Source organism: Schistocerca serialis, chromosome 4 (assembly GCF_023864345.2).
Source record: "Schistocerca serialis cubense isolate TAMUIC-IGC-003099 chromosome 4, iqSchSeri2.2, whole genome shotgun sequence".
Taxonomy (NCBI): Eukaryota; Metazoa; Arthropoda; class Insecta; order Orthoptera; family Acrididae; genus Schistocerca; species Schistocerca serialis.
Window position 1 is genome coordinate 56,213,749 of NC_064641.1, and position 26,281 is coordinate 56,240,029.

Consider the following 26,281-nt stretch of genomic DNA (forward strand, 5'->3'; position numbering starts at 1 on the left):
GGTGTTACAGAAGAATGCTGAAGATTAGATGGGTACATTCTTAATGTGAAAGGAGATACCAAAGACATCACAGACATTCTTAATCATATCAATAATCTAAATGAGAAAATGAAATTTACAGTGGAACATGAGCAAAATAAAAGTATCAACTTTCTGGACCTAAATATTACAAGACACAACAACACATGCACATTCAAAATTTATAGGAAAAACACAATGACTGACACCACAATCCCTGCAACCTCATGTCACCCAAATATCCAGAAACAGGCAACATACAGGTCAATGCTGCATAGGGCAACAAAAATACCATTGAACCAAGGAAAGCAACAAGAAATAAACACAGTGAAGAAGATAGCAGTTGCCAATGATTACAATGCTTCCATGGTTGACAAAATCTTAGACAAAGTGAAGAGAAACCCAGGTACAAACTGCACCACAGAAGAAAAAGAGAAAAACAAATATATACGTAGCATTCCATACATAGGCAATGTATCACAGAAGATTGCAAATATTTTCAAAATCACAGAGTAAAAATTGGGTTTTCTACATCCAATAAACTACACCAAAAACTAATACATAATATAAAGTGTAATCATGATCCATATTCAGACTCTGGAATATACAAGGTAACGTGCCAGGAATACTCCTAGTTCTACGTAGGATAAACAGGCCGAAATATCAACACCAGGTACACAGAGCACATTAGAACATACACACACAACAAACACACTACATCAGCAATAGCAACACACATACATAATACAGGACACCCTTTTGGAAAAATAGAGCAAAATGTCAAAGTACTCCACTGACTAAATAAAGGACATAAAATGGATTTGCTTGAAGAACTCGAGCTATATAGTCACATTATAGAAAATATGAAGATAAAATATTAAATGAAAAACTTGAAAGTGAATCAGTGAATTTTTTCAGATGTTTCGATTAACATACTTAAATAAAAGTAGTAAAACATAGAAATAAGCACAATTGTATAATCAATGTGAGTAATTCATGAGCCAAATTGTTAAGATAAATAACCTCTGTACAAAAGCATATCATGATCTGTGGAAGACCTATAATGTTATCTCTGTGAACTACCTGTAAGAAGATCTTTGTAACTGTTTTGTTTATATAAGATATTTTCGATGTGTAAAGTGTACAACAAGTTGTGTGTGATGTTAAGTGTGTGTGAGACTCTACACAAATGGACCATTAGGAAACTGTAAGTACAAATTGTTCTAAATTTTAGCCACTAACCTCACAAAAAGAATTGATACCCAACTAAAAATCGCACTTCTTATGTATTACAGTAAAAGTCAACAAAATGAAGCAGAGCAGACTCACACACACTGACAACATCAAAAGAAATGGCTTTTCACACACACACACACACACACACACACACACACACACACACACACACACAAAAACGCACTTGAAAATGGGAATTATTTCTAGAAATGCGTCATGCGGTTGGTAAAATAAAGAAAAAATCGTGACTGGTAGCAGAAGATTTATTTATTTATAAACAAACCTATTGACAATGCAGTTCATTTTCTGCTTTGTTTGCATATGGACCAAATTGTACTATAATTATTCTGAGCTGTAATCCTTATGGAACTAAAGCTGCGCTGACTAGTGTTTTCTCCAACAAATTATATCTTTTAAACAATGTTGTTTTTTTTAACAAATTTTACTGACGAATCCTTCTTGGTTATAAGACATGTAATGGCATTTTCCTAATGCAATGTATCAGCAAGTTCCTGATTTATCTTCAGGCAACTTGACTTTACCTACAGGTAACAAATAGGGAACTTGTCAAAATGTTTCTTCATGACTTTTACCTGGTTGATGTTTCTTCATGACTGTTGCCGGGTTGATAATCCAAGAAGATTACATTAGTAATGGCTTGTTATATTTATCAAGATTTTTCATTTTTTCGAGATTTGTCGTCAGTTTTACTTAGTGTATAGGCTATCTTAACAAAATTCACCCCCCCCCCCCCCCTCCCCATGAACCATGGACCTTGCCGTTGGTGGGGAGGCCAGCGTGCCTCAGCGATACAGATAGCCGTACCGTAGGTGCAACCACAACGGAGGGGTATCTGTTGAGAGGCCAGACAAACGTGTGGTTCCTGAAGAGGGGCAGCAGCCTTTTCAGTAGTTGCAGGGGCAACAGTCTGGATGACTGACTGATCTGGCCTTTTAACACTAACCAAAACAGCCTTACTGTGGTGGTACTGCGAATGGCTGAAGGCAAGGGGAAACTACAGCCATAATTTTTCACGAGGGCATGCAGCTTTACTGTGTGGTTAAATGATGAAGGCTTCCTCTTGGGTAAAATAGTCTCACATTCGGATCTCCAGGCGGGGACTACTCAAGAGGATGTCGTTATCAGGAGAAAGAAAACTGGTGTTCTATGGATCGTTGTGTGGAATGTCAGATCCCTTAATTGGGCAGGTAGGTTAGAAAATTTAAAAAGGGAAATGGATAGGTTAAAGTTAGATATAGTGGGAATTAGTGAAGTTTGGTGGCAGAAGGAACAAGACTTTTGGTCAGGTGAATACAGGGTTATAAACACAAAACCAAATAGGGGTAATGCTGAAGTAGATTTAATAATGAATAAAAAAAATAGGAGTACGGGTAAGCTACTACAAACAGCATAGTGAACGCATTATTGTGGCCAAGATAGACACGAAACCCATGTCTACTAAAGTAGATGATGAGATAAAAGAAATTATTCAGACAGTGAAAGGAAACGAAAATTTAATAGTCATGGGTGACTGGAACTCAATAGTACGAAAAGTAAGAGAAGGAAATGTAATAGGTGAATATGGAATGGGAATAAGGAATGAAAGGGGAAGCCGCCTGGTAGAATTTTGCACAGAGCATAACTTAATCATAACTAACACTTGGTTTAAGAATCATAAAAGAAGGCTGTACACATGGAAGAAGCCTGGATGGTTCAAATGGCTCTGAGCACTACGGGACTTAACATCTGTGGTCATCAGTCCCCTAGAACTTAGAACTACTTAAACCTAACTAACCTAAGGACATCACACACATCCATGCCCGAGGCAGGATTCGAACCTGCGACCGTAGCAGTCGCACGGTTCCGGACTGAGCGCCTAGAACCGCGAGACCACCGCGGCCGAAGAAGCCTGGAGATACTGGAAGGTGTCGGATAGATTATATAATGGTAAGAGAGATTTAGGAACCAGATTTTAAATTGTAAGACATATCCAGGGGCAGATGTGGACTCTGACCACAATCTATTGGTTATGAACTGTACATTAAAACTGAAGAAACTGCAATAAGGTGGGAATTTAAGGAGATGGGGCCTGGATAAACTGCAAGAAATTCCTAAGGAAATGCAATCCGAAAGCAAAGGAAGTAGGTTACAGTGCGCTTGTTCGCCCACTGCTTGAATACTGCTCAGTAGTGTGGGATCCGTACCAGATAGGGTTGATAGAAGAGATAGAGAAGATCCAACGGAGAGCAGCGCGCTTCGTTACAGGATCATTTAGTAATCACGAAAGCGTTACGGAGATGATAGATAAACTCCAGTGGAAGACTCTGCAGGAGAGACGCTCAGTAGCTCGGTACGGGTTTTTGTTGAAGTTTCGAGAGCATACCTTCACCGAAGATTCAAGCAGTATATTGCTCCCTCCTATGTATATCTCGCGAAGAGATCATGAGGATAAAATCAGAGAGATTAGAGCCCACACAGAAGCGTACCAACAATCCTTCTTTCCACGAACAATACGAGACTGGAATAGAAGGGAGAACCGATAGAGGTACTCAGGGTACCCTCCGCCACACACCGTCAGGTGGCTTGAGGAGTATGGATGTAGATGTAGATGTAGATGAAAGAACGAGAGGTTGTAGAGAGTTTCAGGGAGAGCATAAGGGAACAATTGACAGGAATGGGGGAAAGAAATACAGTAGAAGAAGAATGGGTAGCTTTGACGGATGAAGTAGTGAAGGCAGCAAAGGATCTAGTAGGTAAAAAGACGAGGGCCAGTAGAAATCCTTGGGTAACAGAAGAAATATTGAATTTAATTGATGAAAGGAGAAAATATAAAAATGCAGTAAATGAAGCAGGCAAAAAGGAATACAAACATCTCAAAAATGAGATCAACAGGAAGTGCAAAATAGCTAAGCAGGGATGGCTAGAGGACAAATGTACGGATGTAGAGGCATATATCACGAGGGGTAAGATAGATACTGCCTACAGGAAAATTAAAGAGACCTTTGGAGAAAAGAGAATCACTTGTATGAATACCAAAAGCTCAGATGGGGACCCAGTTCTAAGCAAAGAAGGGTAAGCAGGAAGGTGGAAGGAGTATATAGAGGGTCTATACAAGGGTGATGTACTTGAGGACAATATTATGGAAATGGAAGAAGATGTAGATGAAGATGAAATGGGAGATATGATACTGCGTGAAGAGTTTGACAGAGCACTGAAAGACCTAAGTTGAAACAAGGCCCCAGGAGTAGACAACAATCCATTAGAACTACTGATAGCCTTGGGAGAGCCAGCCCTGACAAAACTCTACCATCTGGTGAGCAAAATTTATGAGATAGGTGAAATACCCTCAGACTTCAAGAAGAATGTAATAATTCCAATCCCAAAGAAAGCAGGTGTTGACAGATGTGAAAATAACCAAACTATCAGTTTAGTAAGTCACGGCTGCAAAATACTAACATGAATTCTTTACAGACAAATGGAAAAACTGGTAGAAGCCGAACTCGGGGATGATCAGTTTCGATTCCGTAGAAATGTTGGAACATGTGAGGCAATACTGACCCTACGAATTATCTTAGAAGATATATTAAGGAAAGGCAAACCTACATTTCTAGCATTTGTAGACTTAGAGAAAGCTTTTGACAATGTCGACTGGAATACTCTCTTTCAAATTCTGAAGGTGGCAGGGGTCAAATACAGGGAGCAAAAGGCTATTTAGAATCTGTACAGAAACCAGATGGCAGTTATAAGAGTCGAGGGGCATGAAAGGGAAGCAGTGGTTGGGAAGGGAGTGAGACAGGGTTGTAGGCTATCCCCAACGTTATTCAATCTGTATATTGAGCAAGCAGTAAAGGAAACAAAAGAAAAATTCGGAGTAGGTATTAAAATCCATGGAGAAGAAATAAAAACTTTAAGGTTCGCCGATGACATTGTAATTCTGTCAGAGACAGCAAAGGACTTGGAATAGCATTTGAACGGAATGGACAGTGTCTTGAAAGGAGGATATAAGATGAACATCAACAAAAGCAAAACGAGGATAATGGAATGTAGTCGAATTAAGTCGGGTGATGCTGGGGGAATTAGATTAAGAAATGACACACTTAAAGTAGTAGATGAGTTTTGCTATTTGGGGAGCAAAATAACTGATGATGGTCGAACTAGAGAGGATATAAAATGTAGACTGGCAATGGCAAGGAAAGTGCTTCTGAAGAGAAATTTGTTAACATTTAGTATAGATATAAATGTCAGGAAGTCATTTCTGAAAGTATTTGTATGGAGTATAGCCATGTACTGAAGTGAAACATGGACGTGAAGTCATGTTGAATAGAAGCTTTCGAAATGTGGTGCTACAGAAGAATGCTGAAGATTAGATGGATAGATCATGTAACTAACGAGGAGGTACAGAATAGAATTGGGGAGAAGAGGAGTTCGTGGCACAACTTGACTAGAAGAAGGGATCAATTGGTAGGACATGTTCTGAGACATCAAGGGATTACCAGTTTAGTATTGGAGGGCAGCGTGGAGGGTACAAATCATGGAGGGAGACCAAGAGATGAATACTCTAAGCAGATTCAGAAGGATGTAGGTTGCAGTAGTTACTGGGGATGAAGAAGCTTGCACAGGATAGAGTAGCACGGAGAGCTGCATCAAACCAGTATCTGGACTGAAGACCACAACAACAACAACAGCAACAACAACAACAATAGCAACAAAAACAACAACAACAACAACAACAATAGCAACAAAAACAACAACAACAATTCATGTACTGAATTGTAAGGGTGTTGATCCTGCTTGATAGCTATCATGGTTATAATTTATGTAGGATGTAGAGTTTTCAAGTTACTTTAATTTGATGAACAGAGGTCATGTCAACATTTTTTTTCCAAGACGGAGATACGAGTAGCTTTGGTTCCATGATCATGGTTGCCCCCTCTCCCTCTCCCACAGGTCTATTTGAATTTCCTTCACTATAGAGGTGGCCAGGTTTAGTTGACCGTGTATATTTATAAGTATATATTGTTTTCAGAGTCTTTCATAGTGGCATGGCTGAATATTCAATGCATCTCTTTGAATAATTTTTGAGGTTTTAACATTATTTTGCTTATAGATATCTAAGTTTCAAGAATTTATTTAAAATTATGTGGTTTTAATACCGAGAAGATCTTTTTCAGTGAAATTTATTCTCCTTATCCTACTCTTTCACTGCACTCACTGTTCTTCAAATTACCTCAGTACTTCACTATGAACACTCCTTCACCACTAAAAAACACAATTACATACCTGCAACACAACTGCCACTTCCGAATCACGTTTACCAATCAACGATCTGTCATTGATGTTTGCAGATCCACATATTACAGTATTGTCATCTGCAATTAGTAGTTTTGAATGAACATATATCAGTTCAGACACCTGCCAGGAATGAAGGAGGACATTTTTGAGAATAAGCTTATGCTCACAGAGAAGAAACTCTGTGTAAGTTACAACACACTTCTCTCAAATAATATAAATTCTCACCAAGTCCCCATTCAAGACAGAATGTGTCCGCAGGCCATGGAATGTTATATATTCACTGGGGTCTTCAATACCAGCTTCCTTCAACTTATTCAAAATAGCATCTTTCCCCCTGCAACAGAAAAAAAACTGAGACACTACTTTTCATTCTTGTGTTTCATAATCATGTGCAGTTCTTCCTGCTTTCATCAGTCTGCCACAGGAATTGTACTGTGTTTCACAGGTAGAATGTACACTATGTGATCAAAAGTATACGGACACCTGGCTGAAAATGACTTACAAGTTCTTGGTGCCCTCTTTCGGTAAAACTGGAATTCAGTACGGTGTTAGCCCACCCTTAGCCTTGATGGCAGCTTCCACTCTTGCAGGCATACGTTCAATAAGGTGCTGGAATGTTTCTTGGGGAATGGCAGCCCATTCTTCACGGAGTGCTGCACTGAGGAGAGGTATCGATGTCAGTCAGTGAGGCCCGGCACAAAGTTGGCGTTCCAAAATAACCCAAAGGTGTTCTACAGGATTCAAGTCAGGATTCTGTGCAGGCCAGTCCACTACAGTGATGTTATTGATCTGTAACAACTCCACCCCAGGCCATGCATTATGAACAGGTGCTTGACTGTGTTGAAAGATGCAATCACCATCCCTGAATTGCTCTTCAACAGTGGGAAGCAAGGAGGTGCTTAAAACGTCAATGTAGGCCTGTGCTGTGATAGTTCCACACACAACAACAAGGGGGTGCAAATCCCCTCCATGAAAAACACGACCACACCATAACACCACCTCCTCCAAATTTTACTGTTGGCACTACACATGCTGGCAGATGACATTCACTGGGCATTCACCATACCCACACCCTGCCATCGGATTGCTACATTGTGTACCATGATTTGTCACTCCACACGACATTTTTCCACTGTTCCATCCTGCAATGTTCACACTCCTTACACCAAGCGAGACGCCGTTTGCCATTTACCAGCATAATGTGTGGCTTATGAGCAGCTGCTCGACTATGAAATCCAAGCTTCCTCACCTCCTGCCTAACTGTCGTAGTACTTGCAGTGGATCCTGATGCAGTCTGGAATTCCTGAGTCATGATCTGGATAGATGTCTGCTAATTACACATTACGACCCTCTTCAACTGTCGGCGGTCTCTGTCAGTCAACAGACGAGGTCGGCCTGTACGTTTTTGTGCTGTACGTGTCCCTTCACATTTCCACTTCTCTATGACATCATAAACAGTGGACGTGGGGATGTTTAGGAGTGTGGAAATCTTGCATACGTAAGTCTGACCCAAGTGACACCCAATCACGTGACCATGTTTGAAGTCTCAGTTCCACGGAGCACTCCATTCTGCTCTCTCATGATGTCTAATGACTACTGAGGTGCTGATATGGAGTACCTGGCACTAGGTTACAGCACAATGCACCTAATATCAAACACGTATGTTTTTGGGGGTGTTCAAATGGTTCAAATGGCTCTGAGCACTATGGGACTTAACATCTGTGGTCATCAGTCCCCTAGAACTTAGAACTACTTAAACCTAACTAACCCAAGGGCATCATACACATCCATGCCCGAGGCAGGACTTGAACCTGCGACCGTAGCAGTCGCGCGGCTCCGGACTGAGCGCCCAGAACCGCTAGACCACCGCGGCCGGCTTTTGGGGGTGTCCGGATACTTTTGATCACATAGTGTATCTCTGCTTCATCTTCTGCAACAACACATTTGGAATGTTTAAATAATTAAGTGTTATGATAATAGAAATCTCAAAGTGGAAAAAATTAGCGAAAACAAAAATATCTCCAGATGAATGACATTTGAAATGTACACCCACTTACAACATTAAAACTTTGCATTTTTAACTTGGCTACTATTCTATTATGTCCACTGTTTCTCTTTATAGTTTTGCTTTTTATTTGATTTTACTAATTTTTGTTTTCTTCTCATTATCCCAGTTCTGTGCCCTTAGCCCTTTGTACATTCCCTTTCCATGTTCTGCATCTCTCAGTTTCTGTCCTATTTAACTGTCTTCTTTCACTCTGTTCCCTGCCTTTACTCATATTTACTTACTCTTCCAATAGGTGCCTCATATCCCTGTCCATGCTCTGCACTGCCTTTCTCTGTACGTCTTCTACTGCATACACTACTGCTATAGCCCTCCAATGACCAATTTGATTCACTGAGCTCACAGCCAATAATTTTCAACATTTCACGTTACCAACAAATGTTACACAGTTCCCCGTATATCAGTCAAAAATGGCAAACAAAAATTAATACCTCACCTGTAATTGGCATTGAGACACTGAAATCACACAGTTAATTATGAGGGCCACCTGTTAAGTTTTTACAAAAATAATACAAGCAAAAATTTTTGGCATAAACTGTTTTATTGTTTCTGAAAATACCCAACTTTAAAATTCACACACTTTAGCATACATTTGAAACAATTCTGGGAGGGGGGCAGGGTTCAGTCTGACCCTTAATAATATGGCTTAGAAAAGATCCAACAATTTCTTGAGGTGTTGAAAATAACTGTCCACACAGTTTTTGTTTGATGTAAGGACATAAAAAGAAGTCTTCTGGTGATAACTCAGACAACGAGACAGTAATTCGATTTTTCACCCCTCAAATGATCAACTGTTTGATAGCTGTCATTGCCGTGATGATGAAAGATGTGACGTTTTTGAATTTTTTTCTGACTTTGGTTACTTGTCACAAACAAACTGTTATATATCATTCAGCATTGACACTCAAGCAATTGACTGCTGCTTACTTCTGAGCTCATATGTGTATATCTCTCTTCTGTTATGATGAGTATACAAATTTTTCATTTCCTTGGTTGATTCTCCTCCTTCCACCAACTGGCATGAGCCAGTTTTTGAGCTTCAAACTGTGTAATATGCGCAGAGAACAGATCTTTTTTGATGCATTAAAGATGCAAAACTGAATGTACTGTAGTCTCTGACGTGACTAAGAATGCACCTAGCAGTAAGTTACATGCCTAACCTCTTCAGTCACATTGCTCACGTCATCCATGATTTTTGCAATAACAACTGGTTTGTTGTCAATGACAAGAAAGCCTGAAAAAGTTGAATAAAGTAATTTGATACACTGTTGTTGAGTTAGTCCCCTACAAGATTGTACAAAAATTATCCAACGGAAACCTTTACATGAAATTTCCAAATTTCTCCACAGCGCAGTTTCTTTAAGCACTTATGGTCATTTGGAACAACTTAAAAAGCGATCCTTGTATTATTGAACTGACAGACCTTTCTGCTTATACAAGTTCTGTAGGGACATAGTAGTAAAACTAATGGGAAAGTCTATTTTTAAAAAGACTGCCAATTCATCAGTTACAATTAAGCAGCTGCTGCTTATTATTGACTGCTTTATATCTTTTATCAATACACAAATAACAGAAAAAATTAGAGGTATTTGCATTTTGGAAGAGTGAGAGCCTGTTAACAATGTATGTTGATGGTGATAATTATCGTGGTCTACCACAAAACAGCCATTGTTGAATTTACATAATCAGATTATTTTCAGAAGAAGTGGTTGGTAAAATGTTACACTTAGTATCTGAAACACTATCACCAAGGACTTTATGGTTCTCACAGTACTGAAACAGTTCAGGTAAATCAGAAAGTTTTTTTACCAGTCTTTTTTCAGATGAGAAGAATAGTGTCTGAAAGACTGAACATCAGGTGAATTTCAATTCACTGCTTCTCTGTAGCACACATGATACTCAATCAAAGCTGTACACTGGTTTGATGCAGCTCTCCATGTTGGTCTATCATGTGCAAGCCTCTTCCTCTCTGCATAACTACTGCAACCTGCATCCACTCAAACCTGCTTACAGCAGTCAAGCCTTTATTTCCCTCTACAATATTTAGCCCCTTCACATCCCTCCATTACCAAATTGATGACTCCTTGATGCCTCATGGTTTGTCCTATCAACCTGAGGTGTCCTATCAACTGATCCCTTCTTTTACTGAAGTTACACCATAAATTTCATTTCTTCCCAATTTGATTCAGCATCTTGTCATTAATTATTCTACCTATTCATTTAATCTTTATTATTCTTATGTACCACCAAATTTCAAAAGCTTCTATGCTCTCCTTGTCTGAACTGTTCATTGTCCACATTTAACTTTAGTACGAGACTAAAACCTCGAAATTTATATTTGACATTAATACATTTCTCCTTTTCAGGAATGCTGTTCTTCCTATTAAAAGCCTGCATTTTTAACCTCCTTACTTAAACTGTTGTCAGTTATTTTGCTATGAACGGAAATCTTTTCCATCTCATATTTAATTTAATTTATTCGGTATCATCTATTTTAATCAGAATATCCATCATTCTTGTATTACTTTTGTTGAGGCTTATCTTAATAACCCCTTTTCAACACACTATTTGTTCTGTTCAACTTATTTGCCAAGTGCTTTGCCACAAGCATAGTGTTGCTAATAGTACGACATTATGCTAATGATATTTTCTCCAAATTTGAATGAGCAGTTACAAATTTGGGTGTACAGGGTTGAAAAAGTCTGTTTGTGTTAAATATTACAGGTAGATGTGCAGTACTGATACATACCTTGAAATTGATGCATAATTCCAGTGGGTGACAGCATGCAGTGCAGTACTTGTAGGGCTCCCAACATCTCCTTCAAAGCCAGGAAGTAGTGGCATGACAACAAAAACTCTGAATACTGCTCTCTGCCTATACATATAAACAAAGAAGTGAAATCACTTACTTTGCCACCACAACTTGTACAAAATGCATAGCGTAGTACTAATACATTCTAGCATTAATTGTAAGGAATATATGTAACTATAAAGAGTATATCAACCTCATTACTACTTCCTCTCGGGGCAGAAGAAGGTGATGTTAATATGGCATTCGTTAATTGAAGGAGTTACCATTGTAAGAGCACCTCTTTAACACCATATCTCAATTATTAACAATAACATAATAATGCCCATGTAGCATTAGTAATGTAAAGCTAAATGAAACCAAATCTTGAATTATGATTGGAAATGCACTGCAAGGGTAGGACAGACACCAGGGACAATGGCATATTTATTGGTGTAAAGTACTCAATTAAATAAATGAGGTTATTGTAGCTTCCTTCAGACAGAAGTTACTGATTAAAGCAGGAGACAGGAACAGAGATTCACCTTGAGCAGTTACTCAAAGAATGGATTTTTGGCAGTAAAATCTTCAATCCCTCACTAACAAACAGATCATAACTTTTTGAGCTAGATAATTCAGGAGGGTATCAGTGAAAAAATGAAAAATGAAATGATCGTATGGCATTGTTGGCTGGGAGGCCCCATGCGGAGAAGTTTGGCTGCCGTATTGCAAGTCCTTTTTAGTTGATGCCACTTCGGCAACTTGTGAGTCAATGATGATGAAGAACACACAACACCCAGTCATCACGAGGCAGAGAAAATCGCTGACCCCGCTGGGAATCGAACCCGGGACCCCGTGCGCGGGAAGCGAGAACGCTACTGCAAGACCATGAGCTGTGTACTGGTATCAGTGATAATATGGTTATTACAATATCAGTGGCTACAGATATTGACAGGAATGATAAGGCAGGATAATATTTTTGCATTGTAAGTGTGACAAGAAACAGTTAACAAATCTTAGGCAGAACCACCCCAAGAGATACATTAAAATATATTTTTAAATAGTGTATTACGGAATTTGAATTATCAGGAAGGATTTAGGACATTTTCTCCACAGATTAAATAATGACTGTCAACTTTTTCAGAACTATTGATACTACACAGATGGTAAATGTCATTTAGTTCCATGTAACAGAGGTTTGAAGGTGTGGCTTCTGTAGAGTACAGCTGTTATAGGCTTCCAGAAGGGGCAGCTAGCTGAGCCTAAGGGAGTCCAAACCAGCCTCCACATGATTTTTCACATACTGCTAATTACAATGAAGGGGATCAACAGAGTGGTTCAACCTTCACTCTCAATTCCCTATCTCTTCATCTATTTATTATGTTTTGATGCATCTTTAATCAATGATTAATATCAAGGTTTTGATAGTGTTAAACATACTTTTATGTTTCTGTCATTGGCAATTTATCCACTGTAGCAAAAGCATGCTAAATTTGTAAGCGTCTCACTAGAAAGCACCAGAGCAAAGTAACTTAAGTGTCATCACCTGGCACAAGTTTCGCGAATGGTTACATAAAATAAGGGCATGAAACATTTGTCAATACATTCCATTGCTAGCAACTTCCTTGCTTGCTAATGGCTTTTGCTTGATAAAGAGAATTACTTGCACGGTTCTTTTTGGTACATTAGGTGCAGTTAGACTGGTTGGTTGATTTGTGGGATTGAAAGGACCAGACTACTAGGGCCATTGGTCCCTTTTTCCATGAACTTGAAACACCCACAAAGAATAAGAACAAACAATGGAGATGACAAGAGACAACACAGGACAAGAAAGACACAGACAGAGACCAGGAAAAAGGAATTAAAATTACACTGAGTGTGACAGTGGTTGGCCGACCATAGAAACAAAAAAGGAAAAGCCAACCACCAAGAAATGCACTAAAAACCCCAATGCCAGACTCAACACAAAAAAAAAGGACAAACACTTAGATCAAGTGATAAAAACCCCCCTGCACGAATAATACTCAAAACTAAATCTGCCATCGCAACATCATCTGATAAAAGTGCAGGAAGCATATCAAGCAGTGCAAACGTTTGGCTGAGCTGAGTTAAAAGCGGGCAGTCCAACAAGATGTGGACCACCGTCAAAGCTGACCCACAGCGACATGAAGGCAGGTTCTCGCGGTGCAATAAATAGCTGTGTGTTATCCAGGTGTGGCCAATGCGCAGCCGGCAGAGGACAACAGAGTCCTTGCGAGAGACCCACAAGGAGGAGCGCCATGCACCGGTAGCCTCCTTGATGGCCCGAAGTTCGTTGGGTGAAGGAAGGGTGCGACATTCTTCACCCAAGGTGCGGAGTACCTTCTGCCACAAAACTGACCTGAGGTCACTCTCCAAGGCTGGTGCACTGACAGCCTGTTTGCCCAGCGTGTCAACACATTCATTTCCCAGGATGCTGACATGACCCGGGGTCCATGCAAAGACCACAGAGCGGCCGCAACGGGCAAGAGTATGGAGGGACTTCTGGATAGCCATCACCAGATGAGAGTGAGGGATACACTGGTCGATAGCTCGTAAACCACTCAGGGAGTCACTACAGATAACGAAGGACTCACCTGACCAGGAGCGGATATACCCTAGGCGCGAGAGATGGTGACCAGCTTGGCAGTGAAAACATTGCAGCCAACCGGCAATGAGTGTCGTTCATAATGATCCCTAAAGTAAGAGCATAACCGACACGACCAGCTACCATCGAACCATCAGTATAGACAACGTCAGAGCCTTGAAATGTGGCAAGGATGGAAAGAAAGTGGCGGCGGAGGGCCTCAGGAGGGACTGAGTCCTTTGGGCCCTGTGCCAAATCGAGCTGAAGGCATGGGCGCGGCACACGCGACGGGAGTATATGTAGAGGGGCCCAGAAAAGAGCTGGAAGAGGGAAAACCTCAAGCCCAGAGAGAAGAGCTCTGATGCAAACTGCGATCGAACACCCTGACCGGGGCCGCCGTTCCAGAAGATGGATGACCGACTGAGGGAACAGGATAGCTGGGATGCCCGAGCAAGCTACAAACACGTGTAGCATAAGCGGCCAGTAATTGGCAGATTCTGCGGCAGCAACGATGCCATTGGTGACCGAGTGAACCACCGCATCAATGGTGTCACTGGAAAGAGGCTCAATAGTGGCAATGGAGGTGAACAAGTCCGAGTCAGCCTTATTCATAGCCCATCTGCTGGGGCACCCAGAAGAGTGACGCTGTGGCAGTGACAGAAAGATCTGAAAGTGGTCACTACCGCACAAGTCGTCATGCACACTCCATTTGACAGATGGTAATATGCTAGGGCTGCAGATCGAAAGGTCAATGGCTGAGTACGTGTCATGCGCCACACTGAAATGTGTGAAGGCACCAGTATTTTAAAGAGAAAGGTCGAACTGTGCCAATGCTTTTCCAATGTTGCATGTTGCCTGTTAGGTGCAGTTAGATGTTCGAGAAGTGTACATTAGGTAGAACTGCCAAAAACATGTATTTTGAAACAAAATAGTTGGCAAGCCTCTCTGGTATTTGAGAATTTGATCACACTCATAAGAGCTACACAGCCTTTCCTAGTGCTGAAACCACAACCCACAACTGATTTCTGGGGAAGAAGGTGAAGTTTCAATAGGTAAAACTCTTGACATGTTTATGCGAAGAAAGATATCAAGATTATGAGGGATCGGAAAGACTAACTTCGGTTCAGCTGCTGCGTCAAAGTTGTTATAAAAGCAAAGAGCAAATAATCACAGATTTTAATGAAGCCAAAGCCTTGTTGACAAACTACAGCTGGATTAAGACACAATGAATGTATGGAGAAAAATGCAAGAAGTATTCAATGAGTTCAAAAATAAAGCCCTATCTAGCAATCTAGTTAAAGTGGTACCTTCACAGTGCAGATGCACACTACAGGAACTCTTGCAGGAATCAGGTGAATCTATGTGCAACGAGTATAATGGACAGTGTTTGCTAGATGTGTAGTGTGTGACAAGTTCAGAATTTGGGGTCTTGTATGACTGAACGAGAGCAGATATTTTGAACTAGGTCCAGCCAAAATATAATTCTTGTTCATTAGTTAAAATACTACTGTGATACTGTTTTTGTTTGGTGGTAACTTTATGTTTGAGTTACTCCTGGGGTGACTTGCAGCAATGCAAGATCTCCTTACTATGCGATTACATCATCATACAGTGTGTCCTCCAAGTGCGCAAAGCTGTGTGCTGTGCCATGCAGCCCTTCCTGGAGAAGTTCTTTGCCATGGACTTCTCAACAACTACAGTATATATTCAAGATTCAATGTAAAACATTCAGTTAGTTCAGACCTGATGTTGACTCAGCTAGATGATACATTCAAGTTGTCAATTGAAGTTTCCAATGTTTTATGAATTAATGAATTTTAATAAACCAAGTCATTAACCAGTACATGGCTTTTCTATTAGTAGCTTGAAAGCCATCGCAAGAAGAGTTTTTGGGACTTTGCAGGATTGTCGTCTGAGTAGTGCCGAGGCCTAACTGTAAGAAAAGGCACTTCGTCGGTACAAACCCTCACAATACCTTCACTGCGAATGCACACTATGTCGTGAACTCCTATGGGAATAACGTGAAGCAGCGAGCAATGAGGATAATGGACAGTGGATGCTACTTGTGTAGTGTATGACAAGTCGAAAATTTGAGTTGGACGAAAACCATGCTGGTACAGTTGAAGCAGTTAAGGCGACCAGGGGAAATCTGGGTTTGAGTCACAGTTTGGTGCAAATTTTCATTTGTCACCATTGTATTTATTTCAATGTCCAATTGTGGCTGATGCCAGAGTTCCACTTACATCATGTATATATGTAAATGGTCATAGAATCAAAAATGGTGTCTGTTCTTTTGGACACGTCTGAAAGAACAGACACTACATACGTAATAATAGTGAAAATTGTAGGGAAATTTCGGTCCTAAATTCAGTCAATAAACTGATCACTGTAATCTCTCCAGTTGTTCAATGATCATATTGGCACTGATACAGAAGATAACACAAAGGAGGATGAAATACTGAATTGCATCTTCCGAAACTGTTTTATTGAGGAAGACTGTAATATACTTCCTCCTCACAATTGTTGATGAACAGCAAAGTCATTGGTATCACAGTACGTGGCTGTAAAATAGTAAATCAACTACCAGTGCTGCACGATACAACATGTGACTGATCTTGATGGGACACCTGAACAGTTCTATACAGCTAGTGTAAGGCAAGAACTTGATCCCCCTATAGCAGCAGTTTATCATAAGAATGACATGTGCCTTTACTAATCACTTGGAATGCTTCACTGCCTTGATAACCTCATTTCAAACAATGTCCTAAATTCAAGACATGCCATCAGACAGATACATATGTCGCAAGACAGATGCACATACATACAGGCCTACAACACTAATTCTAATCTTTTGCAGGATTATGGAAAACTTTTTGGGTTTGAAAGATTACTCTGTAGGAATCAGTATAGAATCCACAAATAGCAGTCTTCTGAAACTCAGCTTGCCCTGTTCAGCCACAAGACCCAAAAAAGGGACAGCAGATTAGAGTTCGACACCCTGTCAACAACGAGGTCATTAAGAGATGAAGAACAAGCTCAGATTAGGGAAGGATATTGATGGTACCTTTGTCAAAAGGAACCATCCTGCCATTTGCCTTAAGCACTTTAGGGGATATCATGGGAAACCTTAATCTGAATGGCCAGATGGGGATTTGAACCACTGTCCTCCTGTGTGCAATTCCAGTGTGGTGTACACTGTGCCACCTAGACTGATCATGCACAAGATCCAACGGCAGTTGATTATGATACTCCGGCTGATGTCTTTACTTTCCATGTGTATTTGGTACAATGATATATTGTTATCTAGTGAACATAAGATGAGCTTACAGAATAGTGAAGCAGGGTTGTTACTCGAGTCAGGACTTTCTAACAGAGACAGGTACGCAAGTCATTTATAACAGAAATGATCATTAAATGTGAAAGCAATTTCATGTGTACCCAAAGAGAGTGTTATAGGGATCATTACTGTTCATGATCTATATAAATGATGTGGTGTGTAACATTAAAGCTATGTGAGGCTGTTTGTGGCTCATGTTGCTTAAATAGTAGGGAAGTTATAGCACCATAAAATGACAGCAGAAGTTAAGAAGGCTGAGGGACACTTCAACCCCAAAAAAATGTAGTAAAAGTCAGGAAGGTCTGTAAGTGTTGCTTGCTTGGTGTAAGGACTGCATGAAAGAGTCAGGAAGACAAATTATTATTTGATTATATGGTTGGCAAATCAGCAGAAACACCTGCAATGACCTGCAGTGGAGTAACCATGTAAAACTAGTGGCAGTTGAGGGAATGCTACACAAAGGCTCACTTCAAGAATTCTAAGCAAATTTACTTCATCTGTGCAGGAAGTAACATTCAAAATGCTTGTTCGTCGGATTTAGGGATACTGCTTTGCATTCTAGACTCTTGTCAATAGTGTTAATGCAGAGATGGGGGGGCAGAACCAAAGAAGAGCAGCAAATTTCACTATGGCATCAATAGTAAGTGTGCCAGTGTCATAGAGATGATCACCCAACTGCATTGGCTGGTGCTACAGAAGAGCAGTTGTGTGTCAGAGAGGTTTATTTTAAAATTCAAAGCTTTCATGTTACAAGAAGAATTCAATGACATCTACCATCCTTTCATGTGTATCTTATGATGTTAGTGTGATGCTGAAATCAGAGAAATTTGAGTTTTTATGAAGGCTTACTGGAATTCTTTATTCTTGCACACGGGTTGTGAATGAAACAGGAAATGGGGAAAAATGTGGCAGTATATGGTGTATTCTCCACCATACTCCATAAGGTAGTTTGTGGAGTACCTACATATCTCTGTGTGACTATAATTAACATACAAATGCCAAAAATATTATCAACTGACGAGTTGTTATGTACCCACAACATAAATAAATAAATAAAAAAAAGAACAAAATTTAAGCAAAAGTCACATCCTGCACTAATTCATGGAGCACTGATGTTAATGACAAAAAGAAAAATGATTACAATAGGTGCAATATTTGATCACCAGTTGGTTCTACAATTTCTACCATAATATAATGAGAGTAAGCAATGCTTTAGGTATGTGAAAATATTGAGGTGCTCTTAGGTTATGTTTCCATGGCTAACTGTAGTCTCAAATAACTTGCTTCAAAGCAATACAATACTACCCCAACAAAGACAATCCTACCCACAATAAGACTGTGGCTAGTAAGGCACTGTGTTGTTGAAGCTAATCATCATGTTAAATACCCACAACTCATATGAAGCAAAAATGATAGTGGGAATACTGAACTTCTCAGCTGGCTTACATATCACCTGTTCTGGGATATAGCTTGAAACAGAGAAAACAAAATGTCACCACAATGTAAATACAGCATTGCTCTTTAATAAAAATTAAATTACCCCATTTTGGGTGACATCAGCCCCTCTCTGCATGAGTTACTGCATTTTCATTCATAGTCTACAGCAGCTTGGATGTCAATAAATAATCACTCATTAAAAATGTTTGTGAAACATGGGCTGTGTCTGTTTAAGGCATTTACAAGAACAGACAGTAGCTATAGACAGTGAAATAAATGTTATCTACCAACTGACAATTTGGTCAGCAACATGTCATGATACTGTTTCCAGTTTTTTCCATTTTCTGTTTCTGCTAAGTTTACCTTTAGTTTGTATAGTCACGGCTTGCGAGGGGCAAGCATTACCTTCTCAAGGAAAACAAATGCTTTCTGAGCTCAGAGTCAGATGGTGATCAAGAAACTGTTACAGTTACAATATCCCTAGTACCCACTCCAATTACGCATTAGTCTAGACGGGGAAAAAAATTGATTTTGTGCTTAAGGAGCAAACTCATTAATTACCCCCCTCCCAAAAAAAACTACATACTTTTGTGGCACTATGAATGGGGGATGGTGTTGAGGGGGGCCATAGGGTGGGGTGAAAGGGAGGAGGGGGGGGGGGGGGGTTGCAGACTGCATGTCATTGAAGTTTTAGCATTAGACTTCTTGTAGAATAAGTGTTTTCGTGTCACTCTAGTGTAAACAGTGTGGAAAAGGTGACTTTGTTACAGTTTATAGCCTTTGGCAATATGGGCCACAGCCTCCATTGAAATGTAATAAGTAGTTAAATATATGGTCAAAGATATATTTTAATTTGCTGTAGAGTAAGTAGATACACCTTCCATAACGTCTGCAGCTTGTGGTCTTGCGGTCACGTTCTTGCTTCCTGAGCACGGGGTCCTGTGTTCGATTCCCGGTGGGGTCAACGATTTTCACCTGCCTTGAGATGACTGAGTGTTTGTGTTGTCCTCATCATTTCATCATCATTCATGAAAGTGATGAGGTTGTACTGAGCAAAGGTTGGGAATTTGTATGGGTGCTGATAACCACACAGTTGAGTGCCCCACAAACCAATCATCATCATCATCATCATACATAGCAGACATCTTGCAGTGATTGCAAGAATGGTTCAGGAGAGCAAATATTGCTGCTGCAAGCTGTACTGCATGCCTTGTGAAGTGTGGATCGTCAGTTCAAATCCAACCACCAGGAACTATTTGTTATTTAGTATTTAAATTTCTGGAAGATTTTCAAAACTTTTACACTTGTAAAGTTTACTTGTTTTTAAATATTCTATGTTGGTATAAATAGCAGCATTCTCTTTCCGGAAGTCAGCACTGTTCTGGCTGTACATTTAGTGTCTATAATAAATGTGCTTTCAGTGCTAAGTGTTGTACTTCACTGACTAGTCTGCTTTTGTATTTGGACTTCGTGTGGTTACGATGTGGCATGGTTTGGTAGAGACACTGGATACTTCAAAACATCTGCATCACCGTGACTAATTACGCAATGTAAAAGCCATCTTTTACACGGACAAGAGCCAGAATACAAGCCAGATCATTCCAGAGCTCTGTATATTCAGGAGACCAATGGATTCCAAGCCAGCTGTAAGTCAAGTAAGTCAACGGCACATCAGGCATGGGGAAACAACACAATCGTCCATATAAAATGTTATGGCCCTATGCAACATCGTTAATCTCAGTATGACAGAAGTTGACAGAATTTCACGTTTGATGAAAGGAGTCACAGAAGACATTTATCAACTCCTTCCAATAGAAGATGAAAACAACAGTCCATCAAGGGGTCGGATGAAAGAGGTACCATTGACTCCCAAGTGTGGAGGACCACCACCACCACCACCACCACCACCACCACCACCACCACCAGCACAGTGGAGCGTTTTCAGCAACAGGTAGTAACGGAAAAGATACAGAGGTTTAAGGCGGCCAGAGATCTTGTACTGAGCACACAAGAGATAGTGGCCTCAAATGTCTACCTCATACTTGAGGAGGTAATAGGGAATATTTATGAAGAAATCAAACAATGAAAAATACAGGATGGAATGTAACAATATTATGAGACGGAAAGTTGCTACTCACCATACAGTGGAGATGCTCAGTCTCAGATAGGCACAACAAAAAAAAGACTTCCACAATTAAAGCTTTCGGACATTGGCCTTCATCACTAATAAGCGCGCACGCGCACACACACACACACACACACACACACACACACACACACACACGACTGCAGCCTCAGGCAACGGAAAGCACACTGCGAGCAGCAACACCAGTGCATGATGGAAGTGGGGACTGGATAAGGAGGAGACTGAGACGGGGAGGGATAGTATGGTGGGGGCAGCAGATAGTGAAGTGCTGCAGGTTAGACGGAGGGCAGGGGAGGGGGGCGGGGGGTGAGTAGTGGAAAAGGAGAGAAATAAAAAGACTGGGTGTGGCGGTGGGATGACGACTGTGTAGTGCTGGAATGGGAACAGGGAAGGGGGCTTGATTGTTGAGGACAGTGAATAACAGAGGTTGAAGTCAGGAGGGTTACGAGATTGTAGGATGTATTGAAGGGAAGTTTCCCACCTGCACAGTTCAGAAAAACTGGCGTTGGTGGGAACGATCCATAGGGCACAGGCTGTGAAGCAGTCATGGAACAGGGTGGTCCACTTATTTCTTGGCCGCAGTTTGTCGGTGGCCATTCACGCGGACAGAGAGCTTGTTGCTTGCCATGCCTACATAGAATGCAGCACAGTGGTTGCAGCCTAGCTTGTAGACCACATGGCTGGTTTCACAGATGGCCCTGCCTTTGATGAGATAGGTGATGTTAGTGACCAGACTGGGGTGGATGGCGGCGGGAGGATGTATGGGACAGGTCTTGCATCTAGGTCTATTACAGGGTATGGGCCATGTGGTAAGGGATTGGGAACAGGGATTGTGTAAGGATGGATGAGTAAGTTCGGTGGACAGCGGAATAACACTGTGGGAGGCGTGGGAAGGACAGTGGGCACGACTTTTCTCATCTCAGGGCAGGATGAGAGGCAATTGAAACCCTGGCGGAGAATGTAATTCAGTTGCTCCAGTGCTGGGTGGTGCTGGGTTACGAGGGGAATGTTCCTCTGTGGCTGGACGGTGGGACTTTGAGAGGTGGTGAGAGACTGGAAAGATAAGGCACGACAGATTTGTTCTTCTACAAGGTTGAGAGGATAATTACGGTCAATGAAGGCTTCAGTGATACCCTCGGCATATTTCAAGAAGGACTGCTAGTCACTGCAGATGCGACGACCACGGGTGGCTAGGCTGTATGGAAGGGACTTCTTGGTATTGAACGGGTGGCATCTGTCGAAGTGGAGGTACTGCTGGTGGCTAGTAGGTTTGATATTGACAGAGGTTCAGACGCAGCCATCTTTGAGGTGGAGGTCAACATCTAGGAAGGTGGCTTGTTGTGTTGAGTAGGACTAGGTGAAGCAAATGGGGGAGAAGTAGTTGAGGTTCTGGAGTACTGTGGATAGGGTGTCCTCACCTTTGATCCAGATAGCAAAGATGTCATCAGTGAATCTGAACCAGGTGAGGGGGTTTAGGATTCTGGGTTTTTAGGAAGGGTTCCTCTAGATGGGCCATGAATAGGTTGGCATAGGATGGTGCCATGCCTGTGACCATAGCCATACCCCAGATTTGTTTGTAGGTAATGCCTTCAAGGGAGAAGTAATTGTGCGTGAGAATATAGTTCATGATGGCGACTAGGAAGGATGTTGTTGGTTTGGAATCTGTCGGGCATTGGGAAAGGTAGAGATCAATAACAGTATGGCCAATGGAAGATGATTACAAGCGACCTGAAGAATGAAGCTCATCGCTGCACCCTGGACGAGGTCACGCCCCAAGACGATGCAGTCATTCCCCATTGTCGTACGGAGGTAACAACCACTCGTCTAGCTGCCAAACTCAAGAAAACTAAGTGACGATACTATCTATGGAAGTGTTCTCACCACAGATAAAAATCCTCCATGGACTAAGATGACAGGAAATCTTATCAATGCCAACTTCACCAGTCATCCTACCCGGGCGTTACTTGACTCAGGTGCTTCTTTTTCTGTAATGTTGAAAGTTTATCATTGTCACTTACAGAAGATTATGTTCTGTGAGATGGGAGCAATTGTGCTGGAGGTCCTAAATGGAAGATACGTCCAGCTGACAAGAACATGCGTTGCAAGAATGCATGCAGTGTGACAGAACACATCCCCAAGAAGATAAGAGCTCTAGATTGACAAAGTTATTCCAATAAGTTCACATTACAGTGATTGCTCTGGATGGTTGTTCACTGTGTAAGACCTGTTATCATTAATGAGATGAGTTCCAGTTATCAGTCACGATGTTAAGTTAAAATGAGGAGCTTTTGTCAATTGCAAGAAGCTACTCAGGCTCACAAAAGAGATCTACATACTAGTGACAATCATGAGAATTGTAGGAGGTCAAGGATAACTTTGGACGCTAATTGTCAAGAGCAGACAGAACTCATCTCTAAAGGTACATACATATGAAGAGTCAAACCAGTCCAAGATGGGCAGCTCAGTGCCACCGAATCTTACTCTGCCACCACTACCAACAATGCTGTGGGGAGTTACCATCAAACTGGCAACTGGGCATGGCCTGACCAAGGAACTGTATCAGCAAGCGTTAGCTGTCCTGCACCAATTTTCAGATCCTTTCAAATCTGAAATGGAGGAAAGACAGCCCAGTGGCCCATGATGAAACTCCAATTATCCAGTGTTCATATACTGTGTCTCTGACTAAACAATGGATAATAATAGAGGAAGTGGAGAAGATGCTGAATGATGACATCACTGAATGTTCACAGAGTCTTTGGTCCTCTCTGGGAGATACTCGTGGAGGATGGCACATGACATTTCTGTATCATCTACTGATGACTGAACAAAAAAAATGATGTCTTCACATTGCCATACATTGATGACAACCTAGACTGTATGAAAGTATTTCTCAACTATGGACATGGAGAAAGGCTACTGGCAAATCAAGACTGACTGGGAAAAGACTACCTTCATAACTCCTGACAATCTCTGCGAGTTCAAAATTATGCTGTTTGGACTAAGTAAGGCTCCAGCCACCTTCGAATTTATGATGAACAACCTGTTCCACCATCTTAGACAACTTTGTTGAAGTGCGTTCAGACTTCAGGCCTTTGCTTGAATCCAAAAAGTGCCTCCTCACTGCCCAATAAATAAAAATTTGTGAAGGAGTGTGTCCCAATTCCGAGAATATAAGAGCAGACACAGATTTTCTGACTCCTTGGCCCATATGTGATATAAGAAGTTTTCTCAGAATGTGCTCTTACTACCAGTGATTCATAAAGCATTTCTAAACCAAGACATGTGCCTTGCAAGAACTACTGCAGGGTGACAGCAAATATTTCTTCTGGAACGAGGTGCAGGAAAGCTCTTTCCCAGTCCTAGCATTGCACAAAGAGACTGCAGAGATGGAATTCCACAATGAAGTTATCAGGTATGAGATAGGTGCAGTTCTAGTATAAATTCCATATGCTGATGAGAAGGTGATAGCTTATGGCTCCATAGTACTCTCCAAGTCCAAGCTGAACTACTCTGCAACTGCGAATAAATGCATTGAAGTTGTTTGGGCCATCAGCAAGTTCTGCCTGGCTATGACAGCCACCATTCTGTAAGTTGGTTGAATAGCCTGAAGGATATGCTGGGTTGACTGGCAAGATAGGCATTGAGGCTTCAGGAGTACGATGTCACAGTGGTATTAAAAAACAGGCACAAATGCAAGGAAGCCAACTGCCTTTCAAGGAAACCTTTGGCAGTGAGGATGATATCTTGGTCACTGCTGCATTAAATGGCACTTCTGCTGAACAGAGGGAAGATTTGGCATTGCTGAAATAATAGAGGTGTTGTAGGAGGAGGAACTTAGTACAGGAAAATTCCAATTTTAAACAGAACATTGTATAAGAGGAACTATATCCCAAAGGGACAGAAATGGTTGCTCATCTTCATGGCTCATCTATGGCCAGCAATCATGAAGTATTTTCATGATGCTCAAACATCTGGTCACCTGGAATTTGTGAAGGCTCTAGTCAGAATCAGACACAGATATTACTTGCCAGGTCTCTACTAATCTGTTTGACACAACCCAGCCATTGTAGGGAATGCCAACAATGGAAGCACATGCCTCAATTAGCTTTGGTGCATTTGATACCAATTCCACATGCAGCAGTACCGTTCCACTGGATTGGAATTGACCTCATGTGCAGGTTCCTGAAGTCTATGAACGGGAATTGATGGATAATAGTTTGCAATGTCTATCTCACCCACTACACTGTCACTGAAGCTGAGCTGTGCTGACTGCTGAAGCACCAGAGATTGCAAGGTTCCTTGTAGAGGACCTAATTTTGAAGTGCAGAGTACCCCTTGTGATGATCTCTGATTGTGAAAAAGTTTCCAGTTAAGACTATTATATCTGTAATTTCAGGCTGCACTGTCACACACAGGAAGACAATTGCCTATTAACACAAATGAATGGTCTCACAGATTGCTTTAATAAGACATTGGCCGATACACTTTCTATGTAGGTTGATTTCAAACACAGAGATTAGGATACAATATTGCCTGTTGTGGCACTCACATAAAACACAGCAAAGCTAGATACTACAGCTTCATACTATTCATTCTGCTCTGTGATCAGGGGGCCAAAACGACAGTTCATACATTGTTCTTGTTTCAGTCACATGATACTCAGAATGACTACATGAAAAATGTCAACAGAACCACATAAGCAAGACAGCGGCCTTGTGTACAGACCCTTGATGCCCAGGAGAAGGACCAACAGCACTATAATGCCAAGCACCAGCCAGTGAGACAGCCTAGGTGACCTGATATGCATTTTTATGCCTGTGTGGAAAGTTACTGAAACACTACTTTGGGTCACATTGTACCCTGTGTCACTTGTCAGATATCACATATGAAGTGGAAGATTATGACCCTTCACAAAGAAGACAAAAGCGCAGAGACATCTATGTCCTTCATATGAAGACTTACTGCAGTCCTGAGGCTCAGACTGACAATGGAGGTTTCTCCTTCAATGAAGCTGATGCCCCAAAATTAACATGAAACTTCTACGGGAGGGTCTACCAAGTACCACTGAAGCTCATCAAAGTGAGGAATACATAACAATTCAACATGTATGAAATGATCCTCCAGTGCTACCATACAGAGGATTCCTATCCCAGACAAGACCTAGATCCAGGGTGCTGTAATTGGCTCCAATGAGGACATCTAAAACTACAGATGGCTGTTTCTTCAGGAGAGGGCATTGTGCTGCAGGCCTCGTGGAGAAGCGGTTAGTTTTGCTTCCTGGTGTACTGCAGTCCTCTGGTTCAAATGCCATCAACAAACATTTGTTGTTTAGTATTTAAAATTTATGAAAGGTTCTT

At 41.2% G+C, this 26,281-nt stretch overlaps 1 protein-coding gene across 3 annotated transcripts in view; it reads right to left on the minus strand.

Annotated features, from left to right (window-relative positions):
• The window catches only part of LOC126473596 (phospholipase D1), a 182,442-nt gene that overhangs the window by 18,089 nt on the left and 138,072 nt on the right, over positions 1-26,281 (minus strand). For all 3 annotated transcript variants that reach the window (XM_050100744.1, XM_050100743.1, XM_050100745.1), the window contains 3 exons: positions 11,361-11,486; positions 6,772-6,880; positions 6,535-6,666 (listed from right to left, as the gene is read on the minus strand). In XM_050100744.1, coding sequence (XP_049956701.1) covers positions 6,535-6,666; positions 6,772-6,880; positions 11,361-11,486 — 367 coding nt within the window. The remainder of the gene's footprint in view (positions 1-6,534; positions 6,667-6,771; positions 6,881-11,360; positions 11,487-26,281) is intronic.